At 33.8% G+C, this 26082-nt stretch overlaps 3 protein-coding genes across 4 annotated transcripts; 2 read left to right on the top strand and 1 right to left on the bottom strand.

Moving 5' to 3' along the window:
- Positions 1 to 2808: 2808 nt before the first annotated feature.
- On the top strand, positions 2809 to 5814 carry LOC108848957 (protein transport protein SEC23 G). The gene is made up of 2 exons (XM_018622428.2): positions 2809 to 3567; positions 3985 to 5814. Exons 1-2 carry the CDS (start codon positions 2971 to 2973, stop codon positions 5647 to 5649), a joined length of 2262 nt encoding a protein of 753 aa, XP_018477930.2. The 5' UTR covers positions 2809 to 2970; the 3' UTR covers positions 5650 to 5814.
- An 11890-nt stretch (positions 5815 to 17704) lies between these two features.
- On the top strand, positions 17705 to 19876 carry LOC108838671 (transcription factor bHLH92). 2 transcript variants are annotated; one of them, XR_008944910.1, is made up of 4 exons: positions 17705 to 18104; positions 18325 to 18612; positions 19600 to 19790; positions 19828 to 19876. XR_008944910.1 is itself a non-coding variant. In XM_018611562.2 (3 exons), the coding sequence occupies exons 1-3, from the start codon at positions 17751 to 17753 to the stop codon at positions 19696 to 19698; spliced, it is 741 nt and encodes a 246-aa protein (XP_018467064.2). In that variant the 5' UTR covers positions 17705 to 17750; the 3' UTR covers positions 19699 to 19876. The 2 variants fall into 2 exon arrangements, 1 of the variants encoding a protein (XP_018467064.2); XM_018611562.2 differs by having other exon boundaries at positions 19600 to 19876.
- A 5587-nt stretch (positions 19877 to 25463) lies between these two features.
- LOC130511479 (uncharacterized) lies at positions 25464 to 26062 on the bottom strand. The gene is made up of 2 exons (XM_057008505.1): positions 25850 to 26062; positions 25464 to 25783 (listed from the first exon to the last, which is right to left on the bottom strand). Exons 1-2 carry the CDS (start codon positions 25943 to 25945, stop codon positions 25493 to 25495), a joined length of 387 nt encoding a protein of 128 aa, XP_056864485.1. The 5' UTR covers positions 25946 to 26062; the 3' UTR covers positions 25464 to 25492.
- Between the last annotated feature and the right edge of the window lie 20 nt (positions 26063 to 26082).

Genomic DNA, 26082 nt, shown 5'->3' on the forward strand with positions numbered 1-26082 from the left:
GGTAATTTGATTCCTTAATTAATTTAATTATTTTATAATATTATATATTTATAAATCAATAAAAGTTCTTTTTGTGATGATTTTCTTTAGTGATAAAAAATCACAACTATTACAGACTACTGCAATTATTTGTAATAGTAGGTTTTAGTGATGAACCATTGTAATTTTTAGTGTTGATCCATGAAAAATATCAATAATGGTAGACCTTCGTCATAAACCATTACAACATTTGGTGCTAACCATTATAGCTCTAGGTTAACCATTGCAATGTTCGGTTCTTAACCATTGTAAAAATAAATATCTAAAAAAATATCTTTTATCTATTTATGTTTATTATACCTTAAAATAGTCAAAATAAATATCTAAAGATACATCTGTTCATCTAATTTCTTTTTTTTTGAAAAATGATCTATATGATTGTATCTTTTGTTTATTTGTTCAATATTTATATATTATCATTTTATATACTATATTATTTTAAGAAAAAATAAAATAGCTTCTACTACTTAATCAACCAACTTTCAAAAATTTAATTTTAATATATTTATACTACTAAAATAACATATGTCTACGTTTTACAATATACTTATCTTTTTTTCATTTATAAAGATTCATCATTAACTATAACTCTGGTTTTTTAAATCTAAGCATTCTAACTACACATGTAATCCTTTTCACTGTACATACATTTGTATATGGTCTCAGACAAATCATGAATATATTATCGGAAAAGATATTTTAATTCTATAAATTACAATATAAATTAGTAATAAGCATACGTGTGTATTATTTTGGTATTGATATATTTAAAATTTTATTACAAATAACCTTAAATAAAATATAATTTTTAATATTATCAATAAAGAAATATAGATGTATAGAAGATAATTTTGTAACACATGTATTTTTTCAAAAACAATAATGTAAAATGTGGCATAGTTTTTTTAATAAAAAATGAGTTCTCATGCGATATCGTACATGTTACTTACCTAATTGTATCAATGACAATGCTCTATTTATAAAGTAAGATATAATTGGTAAAGCAGTTTATTGTGAAAAACAAATGATTAGACAAGTGTATGTAAAAGATATGGCTTGAAATCCAAACAGATCAATAAGTTATTGTCTATATAAAAAGAGAATTTTGGACCAGAAGTCTAAAGAATCTAGATATTATAGTAGAAAATAAAAGAGTTTATTCTGCTAATATCAATTTTTTTAAGTAGATATGTTTGTTCGAAATGCATATTCTGAACATATTGATTTTAGGGAAAAAAATGTGATAATGTGTGTGCTTGTACTCTTTTTTTTTCTATCAAATTTTTTATCTTACTGTGTTTTTCTATTTTTACGAGACAACAAAGAACACACAAATGATAGACACTCAAAGAAAATATTAGAATTGAAGTTGTAAATTTCTATCAATGTTCTAAGGCTTTTGAGATCAATAGAATTGAAGAAAATGATCATCTCATAGGAAAACACATGCATTGTAGAAGAATGGTGATGTTTGTGTCCTACCAATTCATTCAAGTAAATATCTGGCTGATTTATTCACCAAGTGCTAACCACTACTAATTTTGAGAAGCTAATTTATCTTATCGTCGTTTCAAAGATCTTGAGTATATACATAAGATATGAAGTCATACATGATGCACTCTTTTTTCCTTAACTATGGTTTTTCCATTGAATTTTCTTGGTAAATTTTTTAACAAAACAACTTCGACATTTTAAAAGCATTTTCGTATAATGAACAACAAAGGAAATATCATAAATATTTATGTGATGTCCAAAATGGAAATGCTGATTCTACACGATCTTTTCATAAAGAGCTGATGAAAAGAGCTTTGTTACATTGTTTATTTTATTATGATCCAGTTGTTAGATTACCTCGAATTTAAATAATAAAATAACGGTTTGGTGTCAAAAAGATAAAGGTCAGCCAAACCAAAATCTTGTTACTGGTTTTTAAAAGAAAAAATTTCTAGAATACACTTTTTAATTTATTTTCACAAAAAGATAAAGAAAAAATATACATCTATACCTATAAGATTAACTAGGGGTGGACGTTTGGGTTCGGATCGGATATTTCGGTATAGAGGTATAGAATCCGTTCGGGTATTTATTTATTTTGGTCGGGTTCAGGTATTTTTAGTTTGGGTTTGGATATTTAGTTTTTGAAAGAAAAAAAAAATTTATATTTAAAAACTTGCTTTCTATTATCTGATATTTTGCTTTTCAAAAAATAAATAGACATTAATTTGACTACTGGCTTTTTGAATTTGAATGTAACTTTCGTTAATACATGAAACAAAAAACTTGACATGCATTTTAAGTGAATGTCAAATCATTTTATCCGTAACTATATGTATGTTATATGATCTTAAAGTATGTGTAACATCAATATACATATTTTAAATAAAATGAGAGATGTAAACTAGAAATATAAGGATAAATATGCATATGTACGGTTATCTTCGGATATACATTCTTGTTTGGATTAACTAATATGTCTATGTTAAATTACTATTTTTAAATAGTTTCAAAAAGTATATTTGAATTTTAAAAAGAAAATTTCGAGCAAAGATATTTAAAAATATTTAATTCAAAACTGTATAATTTTTATTACTTTTATTTTTGATACATATATAAAGAAAAGAGGTAAAAGTATATTTTTCCTCTGTAATAAAATTATTTTGGTCATTTTTTTTGAATTATTTTTTTTTAACAAAAACTTAAAATAATATAAGAGAATTGTTACTATGTAAAAGAACAACCGATTTTAAAAAGCTATTGTTTTTAAAATTAGTATAATTCTAGCTTTATGGGTGAGACACTCTGAAAGCGTAAACTCCAAGGGTGAACTGATGGGCTTTGATTTGATTCTTGTCCGGCAGTAGAGAGAGAGAGAGCTTCTAGAAACTCCGGTGGAGATCCGATCGGAACTGTGGGTTGGGGTAGATCTAAGGTATGGATTTCTTAGAGCTAGAAGCGATCGAGGGTTTACGGTGGTCGTGGAACTCATGGCCAACGACAAAATCGGATTGCGAATCTCTCGTCGTTCCTCTAAGCATCATGTACACTCCACTCATGCACTTCTCCGACCTCCCCACCATCCCATACGATCCCTTGATCTGCTCCCCTTGCGGCGCGGTGCTGAACCCTTACGCTCGCGTCGATTACCAATCTCGAATCTGGGCTTGTCCCTTCTGCTTCCACAAGAACCCTTTCCCTCCTTCTTACTCCGGCATCACCGAGACCAACCTCCCCGCCGAGCTTTTCCCCACTTACAGCGCCGTCGAGTACTCCTCGAATGGGATCGTCGGTCAAGGGCTTGGGCTTGGGCTTGGGCCTGCTGCGTTCGTGTTTGTGGTTGATGCGTCTATGGCGGAGGAGGAGTTGCGTGCTCTGAGAAGCGAGGTTATGCTGGTGATTGAGCAGTTGCCTGAGGGTTCGTTGGTGGGTTTGGTTACTTTTGATTCCATGGTTAGGGTTTACGATTTGGGTTTCTCTGATTGCTCCAAGGTTGTTCTTTTCCATGGCGAACGTGACCTTCCTCCTCACCAGGTTAACACTCTTATCTGAATCAGATCCCCTTTACTTGTCTTATTGTCTTGATGATTAGAAGGGTGTTGAATTGGTTATTAGTTCTTGTTTCCAAATGTGATTTTGTATGGAAACAAGTACTCCTGCTAGGGTTACCTTGTACTTGGTGTTCTTGAGCTCCAAATCTACTCTCTTCTTGTCTTTATTGTTGCTTCTTTAGCAGTGTTTCCTTCTGTGTATTGAATTGTTGATAAGTAGTTGTTTGCTGGTGTCATTTTGAAGCTCTCTCTCTCTCTCTCTCTCTCTCTCTGTACGCATCCTGGTCGTCTTGTTGTTTTTGAGCTTGATAACTAATGTCTTCTTGCGTTTCATTTGGATTGATTGTTGCTTCTGTAGCAGTGACAGTTTTTTTTTTTTTTGAATGGAAATAATCATCAGATACAAGAGTTTCTGGGGCTTGGATATTCGAAGCAGCTTCATCATGGAAAGATGTCGGGGATTCGGAAGCAGAGTTTCCTGCTTCCGTTGGCGGAGTGTGAGTTTAACTTAATATCTGCTCTTGAAGAAATTGCTCCACTGGTTGATGTTAAACAAGGTCATCGGCCTCATAGATCAACCGGTACCGCCATTTCAACTGCATTGGGACTGCTCGAAGGGTGTGCTTTAACCACAGGCGCTCGGATTATGGTTTTCACATCAGGGCCTGCAACTAGAGGCCCGGGTATTGTTGTCGACTCGGATCTAAGCCGTTCAATCAGAACCCACAGAGATATCATCACTGGTCAAGTGCTTTACTATGATAGATCATGCAAGTTTTACAAAAGAATAGCAAAGAGGCTTTGTGATTCCTCTGCTGCTCTCGATTTGTTCGCTTGCTCTCTTGACCAGGTTGGAGCTGCAGAACTGAGGTACGCAGTGGAAATGTCCGGTGGGTTTCTCTTGCTTGGAGAGACATTTGGGTCCGAGCAGTTCAAAAAATGTCTTAGGCATATATTCAGCCGCGACGCAGATGGGAACTTGAATATGTGCTTTGACGTTACTTTAGAAGTTGTGACCACTAAAGATATCAAAATCTGTGGGGCGCTTGGTCCGGTTGTGTCGCTTAGAAGGAGGAATGATATAGTGAGTGACACAGAGATCGGTGAAGGCGGAACGTATACATGGAAAACGAGCACTGCCACTAATAAGACATGTGTTTCCTTCTTCTTTCAAGTGAGCAACGAACAAAACCGAAAACCCAAACCTGGTTCAGCCTTCTTCATTCAGTTCATTACTAGATATCGTTATGGCAATGGAGGAGTGAGGAAAAGGGTTACAACGGTTGCTAGAAGATGGGTGGCTGGGAAATCGCCGGAGATTTCATCTGGTTTCGATCAAGAAACAGCTGCTTCTGTAATGGCTCGCCTTGCGATAAACCGAGCGGAAGAGTGTTATGCGAGAGACGTTATTAGATGGTTAGATGATGGTTTGATCCGGTTCGCTTCACGGTTTGGAGATTACATCCAAGAAGATCCATCTTCTTTCAGGTTGACTCCAAACTTCTCTCTTTACCCACAGTTCATGTTCTACTTGAGAAGATCACAGTTTCTTGACGTCTTCAACAACTCCCCGGATGAAACTGGTTTCTTCCGGTTAATGTTAAACCGAGAAGGAGTGGTTAACTCAATCATCATGATTCAACCGACGCTTCTCCGGTATTCATTCGACGGACCACCGGTTCCTGTCCTTCTCGATATCCGATCAGTGACACCTGACGCGATTTTGCTGTTCGATTCTTACTTCTACGTGGTGATCCACCACGGTTTGAAGATTGCTCAGTGGCGGAAACAAGAGTATCACAAAGACTCGAACCACGAGACGTTCCGGAATCTTTTAGAAGCACCGGAGATGGATGTGGTGCAGTTAGTGAGTGATCGGATTCCAATGCCGAGGATAGTGCGGTGTGACCAGCATGGTAGCCAAGCTCGGTTTCTTCTTGCTAAACTCAATCCTTCGGTTACTCAGAAAACAGATCATACCGGTGGTTCAGATGTCGTTCTCACTGATGACTTGTGTCTTGAAGATTTCCTAGCTGATTTGCAATCTCTGGCTGTCCAAAAATGAAGAGATATTGTCAATTAGCAAACTGGTTATTCGGTTTTGATCAGATCTGTTATGTAGAAAAGGGTTTTGATCTTGTGAAACAATTTAACATGGCTTACTGATTCAGTATTGTCAAAACATTAAAAGTGTGTTACTTTCTAGTCAAAGCGCCTCAGTTTAATGTCACTGATCAGATACTTCTTTAATCTTTGGTTTAATGACAAGCTCAAAACAATACCTAAAGCCCAAAGAAAAATGTGGTGTCCCACATAAACAGAGTCGTTTAAGGTAATTTTCTTTCGAAGACACCATGTCATGATACCTCTTTCTGCAGAAGATGTCTCTCTCTGTTGTGAACAAGCTGAGATCAAACTTAACATTGAAATGCTATAAATCAGCAAATATCTTAGGCATCCCACATTTCTTCTATATCCTATTGCATCTATTTCTTCTTCTTCTTCGGGTTTTGAAACCTTGAGACCAAACTCCATCGGTATTTTGGTCGGATTACATGTTTCTAAGCCAACTTCTTTCAACACTTTTCTTGCATATGCTTCTTGTTTGAGTTCTATCCCGTTGTCTCCTTGATGAAATTCAATACTGAAATAGTATGTGAGCTTACCCAAGTCTGATATCTCAAACTTAGATGGCATCCCTCTTTTAAACTCACTTATTGCGTTAAGGCTGTCTCCGGTTATCAATAAATTGTCTACATAGATCGCAAATATAAGAATACCTCGCTTATCTTCTTTGTGATATACTGTGTTTTCCTTAGAGCATCAACTGAACTTCATCTCTTTAATCTCTCAATCTAGCTTCGTATTTCAGGCTTGTGGAGCTTGCTTCAACCCGTACAAAGCTTTTGAAAGTTTATAAACTTTGTGTTTTTTGCCTTTATCTTCAAAACCTTCAGGTTGTTCTACGTAAACATCTTCCTTAAGTTCACTGTACAAGAAAGGTGTTTTTACATCTGGATGATGGATTTGCCAACCATGTGAAGCTGCTAGAGCACTTAGGAGTCGTATGGTTTCAAGTCTAGCAACCGGAGGAAAACCTCATCATTTTCAATACCTGAACCTTGTATGTATCTTTTAGCTAACAGCCGTGCTTTAAAATTCTTGATAGTACCTTCAGCATGCCTCTTTATTTTTAAAAATCCACTTGAGTCCAATTACCTTTGCTCCAACTGGTTTTTCAACAAGTATCCATGTCTTGTTCTTGTTGATCGATTCTATTTCTTCTCCGCAAGCACCTCTCCACTTTGATGAGCTCTTTGCTTCTCAGAAGCAGCTTGGTTCATCGTTTGTTGTTAGTAGAAGCCTTTCAATGTCTAGTTCTGCTTGTAGAACATAGTCATTTAGATACCGAGGCCTATTACTTTGTCGTGTTGATTGTCATAGTGGTTGTTGTTGTTGAATTTGTTGAGGTTGAGCGTCTTGATATATGTCGTCGTTGTCTACATGATCATCTTTGTATTGTTCATTGTGCTGTTCGATGTCATCGCGATGATCATTCTTCTCCTGCATCAATGACTTCTCCCCACTTCATCTAAAACATTCATGGATCCCGTGTAGTTCCAGTTGATTGATTCCAACTCCAAGCAGTCTTCTCGTCGAACACGATGTCCCAACTTACTACAATTCTTCATATAGACGGGTTGTAAAGTCTGTAAGCTTTGGATCCCGGCTCTGTTCCGAGATGCACTAAAGCCAAAGACCTATCGTCCAGTTTTTTAAGCATTGCAGTGTCTATTTTGCGTAAGCTAAGCAACCGAAAACCCTTAGATGATTTAAGTTAGGTTTCTTCAGTCGCAAGCTTTTGTATGGTGTCATATTGTCAAGAGCTCTCATAGGTACTCGATTGATTATGTAGGTAGAGTGTTGGACCACCTCTCCCCATAGATAATTATGTACCTTCAGCCTTGAGAGTACTTCTCGTCATCTCCATCAATGTCTTATTTCTTCTTTCCACCACACCGTTTTGTTGTGGCGTGTATGGGGCCGTTAGGTGTCTTTTGATGCTGTTTATGTCGCAGAAATCATGAAACTCAGATGACGTGATCTCTCCTCCATGATCAGTTCATAGTGTCATGATTCTTTTGTCTAAGTCTCTTTCAACTAGCTCTTTAAACGCCTTGAACCTACTGAATGCATCACCTATTTTCTTTCATCAAGATCGACCACATATATCTTGAGAAATCATCTATAATCACCAACATGTATATGTTATTTGCAATGGTAGCTGGAGTGATAGGACCACATAGATCCACATGAGTAGTGCTAGAGGTTTTGTTGCTCGGAATGTGGCTACCTTTGGGAAGGTTTGTCGAGTTTGCTTGCCTACCAAGCATGACTACCAGAATCTCGTTTCATCTTCTATCATTGGCAAACCTTGAACCATCTCTTGTTGAGACATAGTTTTAATGGTTTTAAAAATTACATGTTCCAACCTTGCATGCCATTTCCATGTCTCGTCTTCTAGTCTTGAGTTTAGACACAAGGGCTTCCCGATTTGTAGCTTGGTCTTGTAGAGTCTATTAGGTGAACATGTGACTCTAACCAACAGTCTCCCACTTGGATCGTGTACGGTGAAGTATTCTAGTTTCATCCTAACATCACATCCCACTTTCGTAACATGTCATAGACTTAGGATGTTGCTCTTGAGGTCAGGAATGTAGTAGATTATAGTGACTAACTTTTGTTCTCCGGTTTTTCCTTGAAAATAAATAGATCCATTGCCTTTTATGTTGACGTGTGAATCGTCTCCAAACTTGACTTTTCCGTTGATGTTTCGGTTAAGCTAAGAGAAATGTAACACATTTCTTGTCATATGATTGATGGCTCCGTTATCTAAATACCATATGTCTTCTTCTCCTTGCTTGGTTTCATATTTCCTTGGTACTAGATTGTCTTCGTTCAAGAATACTAGCTCGTGCATGTAGAGTTCAAGATATAGTCTTCCGATTATATCTTCGAAGCCTGTAGTATTCAAATCCAAGACTTACTCGAGAGAGGCTGTGATTTGAATGTATTTTCTTCTTGGTAGACTATTGAGAAATTTCATTACAAGATTACTTTCTTCAATAACTTGTCCGAGAGCAGCTGACTTATATGAAATCTCTGATAGCTTTCCCGCAAAGATATCTATATTATATGAGTCCTTCATCCTCATTCTATCGAACTTGGTCATGAGAGGCTGTAAACGCGCCTCCTTGACACGATCGGCTCCGATGTTACGAGATTTGACCGCATCCCGTATCCCCTTTGAAGTTTCTTGTTTACCAACTTATAAAATAAGAGACTCCATGATTGCTTGAAACAACAGTCCAATCGCGATGTTGTTCTTGTCTTGGTCATCTATTCCAGGTTCGATAGTTTCCCATATCTTGTATATCTTCAACAAAACTTCCATCCTCATTCTCCATACCATATAGTTCGTAGCGTTCAGTATGGGGCATTGGATCAATGGTGGTGTTAATTCCTTAGGGCATGTCATGTTGTCGTCTCCCATCGATCGTATAACCTGATGCTCTGATACCAAATAAAGTAGCTAGAATCACACAAAGAATATAAAGACCTTACTCTTTTTACTGAATGTTTAGAAAATTATGCTCAAAACTAAACACTCCTCTATTGTTTTATTAGTACCACTCGGTATGTATATATATAGTAGAGTAGATTTCCTTTTCCTATTAGTAATAGATATATCCTAATACTACTAGGTTTATAACAAAGCTTATCTTATCTTTAACCAACTTGTTAAAGGATACCTTGAGTTCTAAGTAATCAAAGTTTACCCAACACTACAATCAAGGATAAATATCAGACCGAGAGATTCTAGGAGTAGAATCAAATATTTGTAAATATTTCTAGAAGATCATGTTGCCGATACCATACTTAAATAGGTGGCTCTGAGGTGTTCTGAGGCTAACGCTTTCGAAAGATAGTTATTAGGTGTGTGCAACTAAGAGTGATCGAATGAAGATTCAAATGTTTTAGGAATTGTTCAGTGTTAATTCACCAGATGTGAAGTCAAGTTAATCTGATTAAAAAGATTAGTTGCAATTTGTTTTAAAAAAAGTCTGATAAAGTATTGGATTTGTATCTTCACTTGAGATCTATATTTGATTATTTTTGCTCTAGGTTTTTCAAAATTGAATAGAATGATTGCCTGCAAGCTCATTTTTTCTTGGTTCCTTAAGATTTTTGTTCTTCCTGTGATTAACATCCATGATCTGCTGGGGCTAGGGGTTCACCATTCAAACAGCCTTTGAAAGGACAGATGAAACGGTGAACCATTTCCACCACAAAGAAGTCCAACTGGCAACTAGTTTGATGGGTGAACTTTGTTTGAAATTGTCTTGTAAGTATTAGTTTATAGAGAAAATTACTCAGCTTTTATAGAAAATTAGTTTATTACTAGAATAATATATATATATATATATATATTTTTTTAAAATTACTAGAATGTTTGTACACCCTTAGTAAATTACAATTATTAGAATGTTTGTATCACCGGAATGGTGCAGAAAATCTGTATTTTTGGTTTTCTATGTAAGAAACATAACTCACCCATGTATTTTGTATTTGACTTATGCTATGTTACACAGTTCAGCCGTGTCGTTTAAATAACTCAGCCATACCCCCAAATATACCCTAAAATCAGAAAATGTTTATATAACTCAACTTTGTCGTTTAGATTACTCAGCCGTATCGTTTATATAAATCAGTCATACCCCAAACATACCCTAAAATCGGAAAACTGAATTCAAATACTTAAAAAGTTATATTTAAAATCATCTTATCAATATCAAGTGAATATAAATCAACTGAATGTATATAGTTACTTGAATATTCAAGTTGAGACTTCAAGTTGATCTTAGGATATATGTTCTTTTACAATGACTTATACAATTCTTACTTACAAGACTCTAACTTTAATCTTTAAAACCTCAAATCCTAAACTATAAAATTATAAAGTTATAAAAATTATAAAGTTTATCTTTGAACATTAAATCTGATATTTTTATTATTTAAAGTTTAAAGTTTATGTTTAAAGTTAAGGTTTGTATAGTTTAGGTTTATAGTTTAGGGTTTAGGGGTTAAACTCAAATTTTAATCATTATTAAAAAAATAGTTTTTAATTTTTAAATTCCATTTTAAATTTTTATTTGAACATGTCTATATTATTTAAATTTAAGCAATTTTTAAAACAAATTGAAAAGAACTAAAATTATAATTTATATTGTTTTTTATGACCATTGATTGATTTTAATCTAAGGTTCAAAATTATCTTTTTGTCTATCATCACCATTTTTTTTCATTGGTTAATCTTTCTTTTTCAACGATAATGGTCATTGATTAAATGAAATTCAAAGGCCATAAAACCATTCTCTCATTTTCTTACAATTGACGGGATTTAGTCACTTCATCTCTCTCTCTTTACTCTTTTTTTCTTCTGAAAAACGACGAATACGATGAGAAATGGAACAGGAGGATGTCGGATCACCATACATGACACTGGAGAAGATAAGTCTTCTTTTCTAACCACGATCGAAGATGATAACCACGGCGATAGATATGTCTCAGATTTTTGATTTTTTTAAAATCTATGTTGTTTATGCAACATATTTGTCTCTTGATTCCTAATCTATATACTCGTCTTTTTAGTTTCTCTCTTAGTTTTTATATTCAATTTAATTTTGGATGATGAATTTTGAGCCTGCTAAAAGCTTTTCTGGTCGAATTGGTTATAACAAATCCGTATTACAACCATAACTCAGTATTTGATTATAACAAAGTTGTATTGTTACCAGAACTCAGCCATAACATATGCATAACTCAACCATAATTTGATTATAACTCAGCCGTAACGTATGCATAACTCAGCCATAAAGTATACATCACTCAATTGTAATGTACGTATAACTCAGCCGTAATGTATCTGGATGGTATAAGCCAGCCGTAACGTTCCTATAACTCAGTTGTTGAGTGTAATTTGTTTCGCGACGTTTCGTTTTTTGGGCGGAAAAAAAAAATTGGCGGGAAAAAGTCATTCATTTAACCCTGAACACAATATTAAAACTTTAATATCTTCTTAAATTTGAACCTCAAACCCTAAACTATAGAATTATAAAGTTATAAAAGTTATAAAAGTTATAAAATTTATCTTTTGAACACTATATTAAAACTTTAATCTATTCTTAAATTTGAACCTCAAACACCAAACTATAGAACTATAAAATTATAAAAAATATAAATTCAGTCGTAACGTATGCATAACTCAGCTGTAATGTATCTTAATGGTATAAGCCAGCCGTAACGTTTCTATAACTCTGCCGTCGAGTGTAATTTGTTTTGCGACATTTCGTATTTTGGTTGGGGAAAAAATATTTTGGGCGGGAACAAAATCATTCATTCACTCTGAACACAATATTAAAATTTTATTATTTTCTTAAATTTGAACCTCAAACCATTAACTATAGAACACTGAAGTTATAAAAAATTACAAACTCAGCTGTTACGTATGCATGATTCAGCCGTAATGTATGCATAACTCATAACATATGCATAATTCAGTCATAACGTATGTGTTGGAGACTCACTATATGAACTAAAGTTATCATATTCAGATGATACACCATCTGAATCATCAAACATATAAAAATCAGATTTTAAATTCATCATCTTATTCGTCTTCTCTCATTTTTTAATTGTTCAACTCTCTCATTTTCTTAAAATTTACGGAACTTAACTTTTTTATCTTTTTCTTTGAGTATTTTTTTTCTGCAAGATGACAAATTCAATGAGAGAGGAAACAATAGGATGTCGGTCTGCCATATATGACATTGGAGAAGAGGAAACTTTTTATTTAATCAAATTGTATGGTTCTAGTCAATTGTCCTAAAATATGTAAAACTTCCCTAGTTTATATACAATTTTGGTTAAAAGTGTTGGTCGTGATTAGATAAAATATTTCTGTTTTTTGTCTTAAGCTACCCGGGTTTGGGCTTTTTATGTAAGTTTGTTCTTCTCTGTTAGGCCTTTGATGGCTTTAATAAAATCATATCAGATGGCAAAAAAAAAATATATATATATATAGCTCCATCTGAAATAAGGGAATCGGATTTTACAGTCAACTTGTTCACACACAAAAATTTCCTATCTTATTCAAAAGTAAGGACACGTCAAAAGAAAATATCAAGGACTCTTACAACAGACCGCCTAATTGACACAAGGAGTAAAATCTTACGAGAAATAACTGCATCAACAGATGCCACAGAGAACAAAAAATCTAGCAACGAACATTACATAAAAAGATATGCTTTTTGTTGATGTAAAATGTCAATCCTGAAGTAGTCGCTGACGTAGTTGCTGACGTAGTTGCTGAAGGAGACATCTTGTTGAGTGATGAAGACCATGTGGAGTCGAGATGCTGAGCTGGAGTCAACAGACTTAGAGAGCAAGAAAGTATCTTGGAGATATGAAAAGAGGAATAAACTTGAGAAACAAGTTTATGACTTTAAAGGAAAAGGAATAAGTGCATTCCAAGAAAAGGAAAGTTGCACTTATTGTTATGGAAGATGTCCATATTCATGTTGCCTTGAAAACTAGGTTTTGGGAACGTGGAGAATGATATAAAATAGCTATGGAGTCGTCTGTATGAAGACAGAGACACAGAGGCTGAGTTTATAGAGAGAGAGAAGCTCTTGGAAGTGTTCCGAGTTGTGCTGAAGCAGTGACTGAAGTACTTGACGGAGGAGATATATAAGCGGTGTAGCTTAGGAATCTTTCAGTAGCGTGTGTTAGGGTGTTAACACTAGACGTGTAAAAGCTGAATTAAGCAGATCTTGTAATAGATTGTTTAAAGAAGATTCTAATAAGCATAATGGTTGCTTGTTTTGTTGTGTCTCTCGGTTTACTTTCTGCAGTACTATTGGGATGCCCCTTTTGTTCCAACAAGTGGTATCAGAGCGGGTCACCTAAGTTACTGGTGAGGATCCCAAAGGCAAGAGGAAAGAAGGGAAGATAGAGTAAAGCAGAAAGCATGGTGGTTGAGTTTATGATAGATCCAGAACAATATGGGCATTGGAAAGCAAAGATGAAGGCAAGCTTACAAAGTATTGATATGGCTGTTTGGGCATCAGTAGAAGATGCCTATGAAGTTCCTAAAACAGTAGATAAAGAAGGTGTTGTGGTCAACAAACCATTGGCTAAATGGACAAAGCGTGAGAAGGATATGTCAAGGCACAATACAAAAGCTTTATTTGGTATTTTTACATCAGTCACAAAGAAGCAGCTAGATCTTATTCAAGGATGCAAGAATGCAAAAGAGGCGTGGGATATTCTGCAATTACACTTTGAAGGAACTGAGAAGGTTAAGAGCTTAAGGATGGATTTTCTCAAATCAAAATTTGAGAACTTGAAGATGAAAGAACATGAATCTGTATCAGATTTTAGTTCTCAACTCAGTGGGTTAGCACAAGAGGCTCGTGTTCTGGGCATGGAATACAAGGACAAGAAACTGGTGAATAATTTTTTAAGGTGTCTACCAGAAAGATTCACAACTTATAAGGCAGCAATATTTGTGTCTCTTGACATAGATAAATTCAGCTTTCATGAAGTTGTAGGGATTTTAAAAGCTCATGAGATGGAGCTTGATGACGTGGGGAATCATACTGAAGTGAATTTGGCAGTTGATGAAACAACAAGTCAAAAATCAGAGAACGAAGATGAGGTGATCAAGATGATTCGCGTGCTTCACCAAGTACTACAGGAAATGATAAAAGGGCAAAAACATGAGAAAATTGGTTTGAGAAAGCGAAGCCATGAAGCTGACAAACAATGTGTCAATACAGAGGTGCAATGTTACAAATGCAGAGGATATGGACACTTCAAAAGGGAGTGTCCAACTTACAAGAGACTAAGATTCAAAAGTTTTGAGGGCAATAAATTTGGTAATGCTCAGAACAAATGTGACAATTTACTGAAGCAAAAGAATAACAGTGACGTCAAGAATGAATCTGATATTGATTCAGATGATAGTGAAGAGTTAAAGAACTTGGTGGCGTTTACAACTTTTGAGTCTGGTTCTAAGATGATATCTGCGGCGGGATCTGCATCAGCATCTGTGACAGGGGCTTCATGTGGAAGTGATGATGATGATGGGGATTTTGATCTTTCTGAGAATTCTGGAAAACTGTATGAGAATTGGCTCAAACAGGTTGAGGTGAATTCAGAGTTGACAAAGGAGAAGGTCAAGCTAGAAGCTCAAGTTGCTGAAGCACTTAAGTATGCTTCAGAGAAAGAAGAAGAAGCACGACAGATTAGTGCTCAACTTGCAGAGACTCAGAAGGGTTTGAGGATGCTGAATGGTGGGACGAAGCAACTAGATCATCTTCTCAGTATTGGGAAAAGTGATCGATGTGGCCTTGGATATCAAGGAGAAAGTTCTACAGCTAAAGGTATTTTTGTATCAGCAGGAAAAACTAGGGTTTTAGCTACGTCTGCTACAAGACCATGGGTTAAAGTGTCTGCAAAGAAGACATCCAATGGAAAGACTACAATGAAGACTGTAACTGATGTGAAGAACGCGACTGCTACACGTACTGCTACGGTGACTACTCCAGAGAGAGTTTCTAGATTGAAGAGTGCAACTCAACGGAAGTTTCGGCCTGTTTGTCATTATTGTGGTGTTATTGGGCACATTAGGCCAAGGTGTTACAAGTTATTGAAGGAGAAGAACCAAACGGTGCAAGCTTATGGTATGAGGACACATGGTCCTATATGTTATTCTTGTGGAGTTCAAGGACATATTCGACGTGAGTGTTTCAAGTCTGTTCAAAGGGCTAATCATGGAGGATTTGGGCTCAGGAATAAGTGGTCTAGGAGATTTGATCACTATGAAGATGGTGGAATGAGATTTCCTCCTTACTTTGGAGGATATAAATCTTCATATTAGTTTTTGACCATGATATGACTCATAGGGAGAGAATGAAGACGTGGTTTTCTATATAGAGGTGATGAGTTCACATACATAGTCAAAAAGGGGAGATAAGTATTAGTTCGCGGAGTACTACAGGAGGTAGTACGTAACATGTTACATGAAGCTAGAGTTATATTAGAGTACGTGTGTTGATTGCCTGAGCTTGGAAAAGGAAAGAAGATATGTGCCTTATGAGAAAGATAGACCTCGTAGAATAAAGAGAGAGGTTTCCCTAGTGTGTGTTACTGCTTGGTGTCGAAGCAGTGTTTGAAGTAGTTCATAATGGAGTCTGATGTAGACTTAGTTTTATGGCATTAGAGTTAACGTTCTGTGTGGTGGAGTTAGCCATCGTGTGGAGCTCGTGGTGAGCGTGTGGTGCGTTGAAGATAACGTGCTCTTGGTGTCACTGGTGTGCGTTAGGTGCTAACGTACTTGGTGAAGTACTTCCGAGAAGTGGAAGATTGAAGCATATACTCTGGGGGAGTTTGTCTATAAGGCTTGACATTTAAGCATCTGTGTTTTAGCTTAGTATGCAATCAAGCAGGGGGAGAATGGTGACGTCCTGATGTAGATTGTGCTTATCTCATGGGGGAGAAAAGTATGGTGTGGTGCACATCTCGTGGGGGAGAAAAGCACAATTAGCATGGAAGCTTCCAGGTGGGAAACATGGTTGTTGAACCAGAACAATATTGTGCTTGATTGGCACACAAAGCTAAAAGGGGGAGATTGTTGATGTAAAATGTCAACCCTGAAGCAGTCGCTGACGTAGTTGCTGACGTAGTTGCTGAAGGAGACGTCTTGTTGAGTGATGAAGACCATGTGGAGTCGAGATGCTGAGCTGGAGTCAACAGACTTGGAGAGCAAGAGAGTATCTTGGAGATATGAAAAGAAGAATAAACTTGAAAAGCAAGTTTATGACTTAAAAGGAAGAGGAATAAGTGCATTCCAAGAAAAGGAAAGTTGCACTTATTGTTTGAAAGTTGCACTTATTGTTATGGAAGATGTCCATATTCATGTTGCCTTGGAAACTAGGTTTTAGGAACGTGGAGAATGATATAAAATAGCTATGGAGTCGTCTGTATGAAGACAGAGACACAGAGGCTGAGTTTATAGAGAGAGAGAGAAACTCTTGGAAGTGTTCCGAGTTGTGCTGAAGCAGTGGCTGAAGTACTTGACGGGAGGAGATATATAAGCGGTGTAGCTTAGGAATCTTTCAGTAGCGTGTGTTAGGGTGTTAACACTAGACGTGTAAAAGCTGAATTAAGCAGATCTTGTAATAGATTGTTTAAAGAAGATTCTAATAAGCATAGTGGTTGCTTGTTTTGTTGTCTCTCTCGGTTTACTTTCTGTAGTACCATTGGGGTGCCCTTCTTGTTCCAACACTTTTTGTTAACTTTACATTTTTATTTTAGTTTTAAATCTTCCTAAACGAGGTCACATAATGAATGATTTTTTTTTGTCCAACAATGAATGATTTAAGAGCCCATTTTTAATTCTTCTATGTAGAGCAATGAATGAGACGGTAGGAAATGAATCCGTTATGTATTCTATGTAGAATAATTAATAATTTAAGAGATCAATTGATAAAAAATAATAGTAGAAAATGAATGTTGGTATTTGGTTTTTCAAACTACGTTTTACGGAATATTTATTTATAGGAACTTTACTATCAATAATACAATAATACGCCTTACAGAAAATGAATAATATCTTAGTATGGAGAAATAAAATAAATATTTCCATACAACATAGTTTGAGACACCCAACATCCAAATTTCTTTTAATCAAATGGTCTCTTAAATCACTAATCGTTCTATTAAAAATAATAATAATAATGTTTAAAGCTAAATGTGTCACATAATTTTTTTTAATATGTTGCCAATATCGTCACCTTTTTTCATTGTTTCCTACAGCAATTGACCTTGTCTATTCTCCTACATGCGTCACTAATACAAACAAGAAAGTGAGAAACTATTCGTTGACCACGTGCTGAATACGGTTCTCACTTCTCACGTTTGCTAAATCATTAACCTATGTGTTTAAAATCTAACATATATATATACATAACACACGAGACAAACGAGACACACACCATCAAATCACAACTCAAGATCCTTAACGTAGCGATAGCGAGAGAGATGGATTTCATCTCACTAGATTCTGTTTTCCAAGAAGAAGGAGAAAATTTCTGGAATATGATCGCCGCTGACGTCTCCGGCGATGGTGACGGTGACATAACCGTAAGTGTACCAAACAGAAGCGCCTTCAGGTCATACGTGAGGGACAATGAACAGAGGATGGTATCGTCTTCATCGGTGAACGTGAAGAGGAGAATGGTGAATCTTCTGAGAAAGAATTGGGAGGGGAAGAAAATTGTAGCAGTGCCGGAGAAGGAGAGATGCCGGCAACATATGATGAAAGAGAGAACGAGAAGAGAGAAACAAAAACAGAGTTACTTAGCTCTCCATTCTCTATTACCATTTGGCACTAAGGTACATTACTTTGTTGACTTGTTGTGTATTAACTTTAAACGAAGCTTTATTTTTCTGAACGACTTGGAAATATTTACTAATTATATATAATATTATTTAAAAGTATAATGGATCTAACCAATATATTCGTAATTTTTGTTAGTTTGTTTCAGAAAGTTATTATAAATGTTTCAAATACATAATTTTCTCCTAATATTAGTTATATTTTTGCTTGATTCAGAGTAATAAAAATTCGATTGCTGAAAAAGCCGTTGATCAGATTAGGAGATTAGAAGGATTAAAGAAAGAACTAGATAGAAGAATGAATGTGTTGGAGGCAAAATCAGCAGGGGATCACGATGAAATGAATGGAACAAAGGTAAGGTTTAATGTACAAGAACCTTTGTCGGGGATCGATTCAATTGTTGAAGTTCTTCAGTGTCTTAAATCAATGGGAACAAATCTCAACACGGTACAAGCCAATTTCTCTCCACATGAGTTCTCAGCGACCATGAACATCGAGACTCAGGTATATATTCCAGTCAAATCTTTTCCAGAATATAAATATTTTTATTAAGATATGTGCACAAGCTTAAACATTCCTAGGTGTCATTCTATCTTCCGACCTCTATATTTTGCCTTTGTTATTTTAGTGGATCCAAATATTAATGGTTTTAATAGTTTTGGGGTTTTATGTTAACAGAACATATAGAAACCATAACCTTTAGTAAAAAAAAGATTCTTATATAACCAAAAAAAAATCATTTTATAATTTATCTGCGTGGGATATTGTGATAGACAATACTCTTTTTGTTTCATTATAAATTGAGAGCTTAGAGTTCTTTCTTTGGCTGTTTAAATAAAATATTTTTGTTACAAATATATGATATTTTTATTATTCTAGATAAAAATTAATGTTATTTGAAATTTGTAACCAACTACAAAACTCATAATCTTTTTAATTCGCTTAACTAATTTTATTTGTTTTTTTTTTTCAAAAAACTATAAAATTTATATTTTAAGCATTGTACAAAACCCATAAACATCACTAAGAAGTATATATATCTATGTGTCCAACACACAGAAGACATGAATATCTCGGTATTGAGTGACAATATATATAAGCTGCCCAAAAAGGAGTGACAATATATCAAAATTTTCTTAATTTTCTTTCTAAAAAATGATTTTGAGTCAAAATTTATTGGTTAAGCGGCTTCAAAGAAAGAACTCTAAGCTCTCAATTTATAATGACACAAAAAGAGTATTGTTTATGTTTTTTCATGTTTAATACTTTAGAATAAGGTTATATAAAATGATTTTTTGTTAGTCTTCAATGTAAAATTTATTTAGTTTTTGTGTCTCATGACCATTTTTTTGATGCGATTTCTTACTATTAGTTAAATTGTTTTAGTGTAAATAAACATAGATACAGCATAAAGACATTTTTTGGTAAAAAAACTTTTTTTTGCATGACGATATTAGTTACAGATTAAGTTTAAATTGAACACTTTGGCAGATAAGAGGAGATGAGGTGGAAAGAAGTGTACAGAAAAGACTCCAGGAAACTGAATGGAAACTCCTCTTTTTCCCAGAAGCTTCGTTTCTGAACGACTAGTGACTTCTTTTGTTTTGACTTTCTCGTTTTTCTCAACTTGGTAGATCTTTAAAGTAATCGGCACTGCTTTGTTGACAAAACACGAAGCATATTGGGTCAATACTTTTTTTTTTGTTTTGAACATTATAGTGGGTCAATACTTGTAAGTTTTGTCTCTACCATATGAAGAATCAGTCTGAATCAGTGGGCCATTTACTTTTTCTTCCCACAAAATGGAAAAAAATAAATGGCCATATATGTAATTGAAAAGATACCATTTACTACAATTATATATAAAATATAGATTATACTACAAACACCATTTCAACTATTATATTATTCTCCAACCTACAGCATCTTTATCCACATTCCCTACTTTATTTTGAAATGGTGTGGTAAATTGAGTAATAAAAAAAATAATAAAAACATTACTCTTTTTATTACTCTAATTTCTCTCTCGAGAAATCGGCCAAAAAAACACTGAACTTTGCAGGAATTGCTAAAAGAAACCTCGATATATGGGCTGGTCAAACAAAACACAAACTTTTCATTGACTTCCCAATTTAGCACGCCGTCAGCGAATTTAAGAGAAAAAATGACATCGTTAAATATTGGTGTTAAGTGAGACGACGTCGTTTTAAAATGAGATGAAACGACGTCGTTTTACATGATTTGAAAATAAAATCAAGACAACCACTAGGATTGAACCCAGGTTGTTTGGATCAAATGACAAGGTACTTTACCACTGGGCTAGTGGCTCAATCAATGAATATACTAACACATTTAATTATATTTGGTACTGATTGAATATTTAAAAAAATTATCTAAAAACTTAAAAAGATCTTCAAAATTTCTAAAAACTGAAAATTAATTCCAAAAAAGAAAATTTTCATTTTTCGGATTATAAAAAAAATTGAAAAAAAAAATCGAAAAAAATTCCAAAAAGTTAAAATATTTCAAATCTGAAAACATATAATCAGAAACTATAAAAAATATATATACTTTTTATTATTTTTTTGACATCTAATATATTTTATTATTATTATTATTATTTATTTTTTATAGTTTCTTATTATATGCTTTCAGATTTGAAAATTTTTATCACTTTTTTTTGATTTTTTTTCGAATTATTTTATTTTTTCAAATTTTCTTTTAATAATTTGAAAAATGGAAATTTTCTTTTTGGCATTTTTTATTAAAAAAAAAGTATATATTTTTTATAGATTCTGATTATTTTCAGATTCAAATTTCTTTATAACTTTTTTTTTTGTTATTTTCGATTTTTTTATTTATTTTCAAAATTTTTAATCCTAAAATGAAAATTTTCGTTTTTTTGGAATTTGTTTTTAAAAATGAAAATTTTGGAAGATTTTTGATTTTTTTAAAGGAGAAATAAAATTTTATTTTTAATTTCAGTTTCAAAATTAATTTTATAAAAACAATTCTTTATTTTTCAAATTTTTGGAATTTTAAAGACTTTTTAAATTTTTAGAGAATTTTTTATATTCAAAATCAATACCAAGTAAAAGTAAACGTGTTTGTTCATACATTGAATGTGCCACTAGCCTAGTGGTAAAATACCTTGTCATTTGATCCAGACAAACCAGGTTCAAACCCTGGTGTCTACTTATTTTTATTTTCAAATCGAATAAAACCAAACGACGTCGTTTCACTTAACGCCAACAGTTAACGTTGGGTTAACGCTGTCTTAACTTTCGTTTAACGGTGTGTTAATTTGGTCAGTCAATCGTAAGTTTCTTAATAATCTAAATAAGTCAACAAAAGTTCGGGCTTTACTCAATTTTTGTTGAAACATCATCTTTATTTGTATTTTGAATATTGCCTGATGGAGTTTTGTTTAAATATATTTGTTTCAAGTTTACTCGCTATGTTGTCAAAAAGTTTTTGCTTAGGATGTATATATCAAAAATAATATATATATATATAGAGAGAGAGAGAGAGAGCGAACTATAGTGTTTAGTTTGTTTAGGTCAAAATGTGTTAGCTCGCTTAGCTCAGCTCATAGTGAGCTCAGCTCTTTCATGAGGTAGCTCAACTCAGTTCATTTATTATATGAGCTTCAATATGTAAGCTCGAACTCATATCATCTAGATCATGAGTTAAATGAGGTAACTCGTGATATAACATAAAATAATAATAATAAAATTATATTAAACAATGATAAAATAACTTTTATAATATTATTCAAAATTTAAATATTAAAAATCCAAACATAAATATTAAATACTAAACAAAAACCAACCCATGACAAAAATAATAAAACCGAACTTCTAAAATAAATTAAATTAAAGCAAAACGCGAAAATCAATGGTCTAAATCCCTATTCTTCGGGAGAGTCTTCATCTTCAATGTCTTCATCTATATAAATTATAAAATTAAAATAAAACATTTATAAACATTTCATGTTAAATAATAACAAAAATAAATAATTAATCTGAGATATAAAATATATTACCATTGTCGTCGGTCATAAAACCAAACAACCATGATCGAGAACAAAGTATAGATAACTTTTAAAAGTTTTATTCCTTTATTACTTAGGTATATTTTACATTTTAATTTTAAAAGATAAGTATGATAAATATAGAAATTATCTTTTCCATAAGAAAATATAAGTTATATATATAATTACAATTATAAAAATGAATAAACTAATGAGTTGGCTCATGTTCATTAAAGATCATTCATATAACTCGTGATTTTGTTTAAGCTCGATCAATAAACTCATTTATTAAATGAGCATAAAATATAGAGATCATACTCATGAAAAAATGAGCTGAACTGAGTTAACTCATGAGCTATAACTCATTTTGACACTCCTAAATTTGTTATTCAACTCCGCTATTTTTCTTTCTGGCGAGTTTACTATGATGTTTTTCACTATGTAGTTTATTTTTATGATGAGTTTTAATGAAGTTAATTTAAGCAATAAAGGTATATTTACTGTGAAAAGACCTTATATCATTCAACTGACTCTTATTCGCCAATATCGGATTTTATAATCGTTTCTTATTTAAATCATATATTTACTCTCGTGAACTAAATATATTTGATTTTTTTTGAAAATATGCTATAGCGCATTTGCGTATTACGGAAATATCTGAACTGCCTACTAAACAGTTGACCATTACCATACTTAATATGATTCTTAAATGTCTGATCAAGACATAGGTAACGTATTGTAAACAAAAGTTTCGAGATGTATTTCGACATCTTTCAACTCGAGAAGATGCTTAGCTTCTTATGAATGCAAATAAATTCTCACATTAAAATTTTAGATAAATAATGTCTAACATATAATAGGTTGTTAACTCTGATTAGTACAATACTTTTTTTGGAAATAAGTCTAAAACCAAAGGCTTGCCTTTACACAAAGATTACGCGGTAAATTTCCTAATTATTGTGAATGCAAACAAAGTTCCATATAGGATTTTTAGAAAAATAATGTCTAGAATATAATATGATGTTCAACTCTAATTAGTATGAGGTGTTTTTTGGGAAGGAGCTCAATAGCAAATCAATGCAGGCTTGCCTATTAGGTTCAAATTTGACATTATCGTACTAATCAGTATGGGAAAAGTTGGACATGGTTTAAAAAAGCCCAAATTTTTTTATTACAACCGAGTAGACAAAATAATCTACAAAAGACCAAAATACCCTTCAAATTTGAGGATGGCGATCAACAATATTGGAAGGGAGAGGTATGTGGTAGATACCATTCAAAATAATCCTAGAAGCTTCAGTTGTGGGAGGAGCATCCTCTAGGTGACTTCATGATTAAAGCTGTTAGAGACTTGTGTCGAGATTTTCTCTCGAACAACAATACATAGATTAAACACACATAATTTTTTATTACAACCCAGGTTTGTGGTAGTAAATTAGGTGAAAAGAGCTTATACAAATTTATTTGGATACCTACGTTTCAAAGTGCACGTACATTTTTGGTTAACCATCCAGAGAGAACTCCATAATTATGCGTGTTTGAGCTGGAGAAATCAAAAGATGGTTGACCTATTGAAAAGCTGGTGCAAGTTGGTCAATCTCGATACCATGTGAGGGAGGAAAAATCTCAAGGAATGACCACGTCGTGTTTGATATCAAATCTTCTAAGCCTTTCCGATAACTCACTAAACTTCGAATGAAGGTGGGCTGGGTTAGGTGAATAGATCCTAATAGTTTAACAAGACTTACGTGAAGAGTCATGTTGGTGATTACATTGATACAAGATGTGTATCAGATTTTGCTAGAGCTGGAAACCGAAGGTTTTGTGTGGTATTTGGTTTAAGAGCAGGATTGTTGTAAAATGCAAAAAGTTTCACATTAGAAGTTTAGACAAATAATGTTTAACACATAGGCTTTGATCGGTAACTTTTTGGAAAAGCGGAATAGCATTTTACGTGATTCCAGAACTATTTTTCCAATCAACAAAAGTTGCGGAATGAAAAAAATGCAAAATGTAAGTTCTCATTTTCTCTAAGAAAAGTACAAAGGAAACTGTCATTAAGTGGAAAATTAAGTTTTAGTAGATTATTTACAAAATCAACACTTTCATATTATTAAATTATATTATAATAACATTTTTAATAAAATATAATTTGTTTTATAATATTATAAAATTATACTATAGTCTTTTTATGCTATTATAAGATGTCAATCTATTATTAAAAACATATTGGAAATAAACTAAATATTGATGATAAGAAGTGAAATATTTTAAATAAATTTTAGTTATTTTCACATTTATAATAATTATTGTTGATATTTGTTTTTATTAATTAAGTAAATATCCTATAAAATAGTTTAATTAGTCTACTATGTATTCCGTAATTTCAGAAATTTTAAAATTTTCCACAATTTAGTTTTTCTTTTTTTAGTCTAACTATTTTCCCGCCATTTTTCAGTTAAGCGGTGTTTACCAATCAAAATCATTAAATTCGGAGCTAGTTTACTATTGTTTCTTGCAGGTTGAAAAATGAGTTGACATGTACATATAAAAATAGGAGATTGTAAATTAAAGATTGTTGTGAATGCAAATTAAGTACCATATTGGAAGTTTAAATAAATAATATCTAATACATAATATGATGTGGAGCTAACACTACAAGAAAACACGCTGATACTGAGGGACTTTTTCCTCGGTATTTCGTCGGAATAAGCGTATTCCGACGAAATACCGAGGAAAATGTCCCTCGAAAAAAACTTCTCGAAATTTCATTTTCCCTCGAAATTTCCTCGAAAATTTGTGACGGAATTTCGAGGAAACATAATTCCGAGGATATTTAGAGGACTGTTCTTCGTCGAAGAGGTCCTCGGTATATATTGAGGAACAATTCCCTCGGTATATACCGAGGATTATACCGAGGAAAGAGACCTACGAATGTTTTCGAGGAAACAAAGTTCGTCGGAAAATTCCGAGGGAAGTTTTCCTCGAAACATTTCGAGGACCATTGTTCCTCGGAATATTTCGAGGGACAGTTTCCTCGAAAATTTTCGAGGAAAGCAGCCCTCGAACATTTTCGAGGAAACAGTCCCTCGGAATATTCCGAGGAACACTTCCCTCGGTATATACCGAGGACAGCTGTTCCTCGGAATATATTGAAAATAATTTTTTTTTAAAAAAATTATATTTTTTAAAAAAATTATATTTTTTAAAAAAATTATTTTTTTAAAAAAAATATTTTTAAAATTTAAATTCGAAAATATAAAATTAAAATTTAAATTGAAAACATATTATTTAAAATTCAAAGTCATACAAATCAAAAGAAAACATTTCGAGTTTTTGAAAGAAATTAAACTACGGGTTTTGGAAGTCCGGGTCTGGCATGGTCGGGAAGTCCACGTTGGCGTTCGGGTTCATGCTCCTCATCATCGCCATCATTTGCACATTCAGCTTCCTCTGTGCCTCCCAGCCCGCCTCTTGACTCGCCACCATGGACTCCAGCGCAGATATGCGAGCATCCTTGTCCCTGATCTGACTCAGAAGGACTTCTTGATCAACATAGGACGGTGGTGGTGCAGAAGCAGACGGAACCGAGGGAGACCGACGAGCCAAACCGAACAAACGGCCCTTCTTCTTTGGAACCGACTGAAAAAGAAAGTGTCAAAATTAAATAATATAAAAAATGGATTGAACTTTAAAAAATGAACTTACCGCTTCAACGATTTGGTTGATCCGAACCCGAGGCAAACCGGTCGATCCCGTCGAATCGTCATCCTCGGTTTGAAGCTGAGACACTTCCTGTTCCATCTGACTGTCGATGAGGGTGACCACATCCCTCACAACACCATCATCAATCTCGCCGGTCTTCTTGTTGGTATACGCCGTCTTTATTAGGCGGAGATGATCAACCGGCTCCCCCTCATTTTCTTCCGTCTTGAAAAAAA

Source organism: Raphanus sativus, chromosome 4 (assembly GCF_000801105.2).
Source record: "Raphanus sativus cultivar WK10039 chromosome 4, ASM80110v3, whole genome shotgun sequence".
NCBI lineage: Eukaryota > Viridiplantae > Streptophyta > Magnoliopsida > Brassicales > Brassicaceae > Raphanus > Raphanus sativus.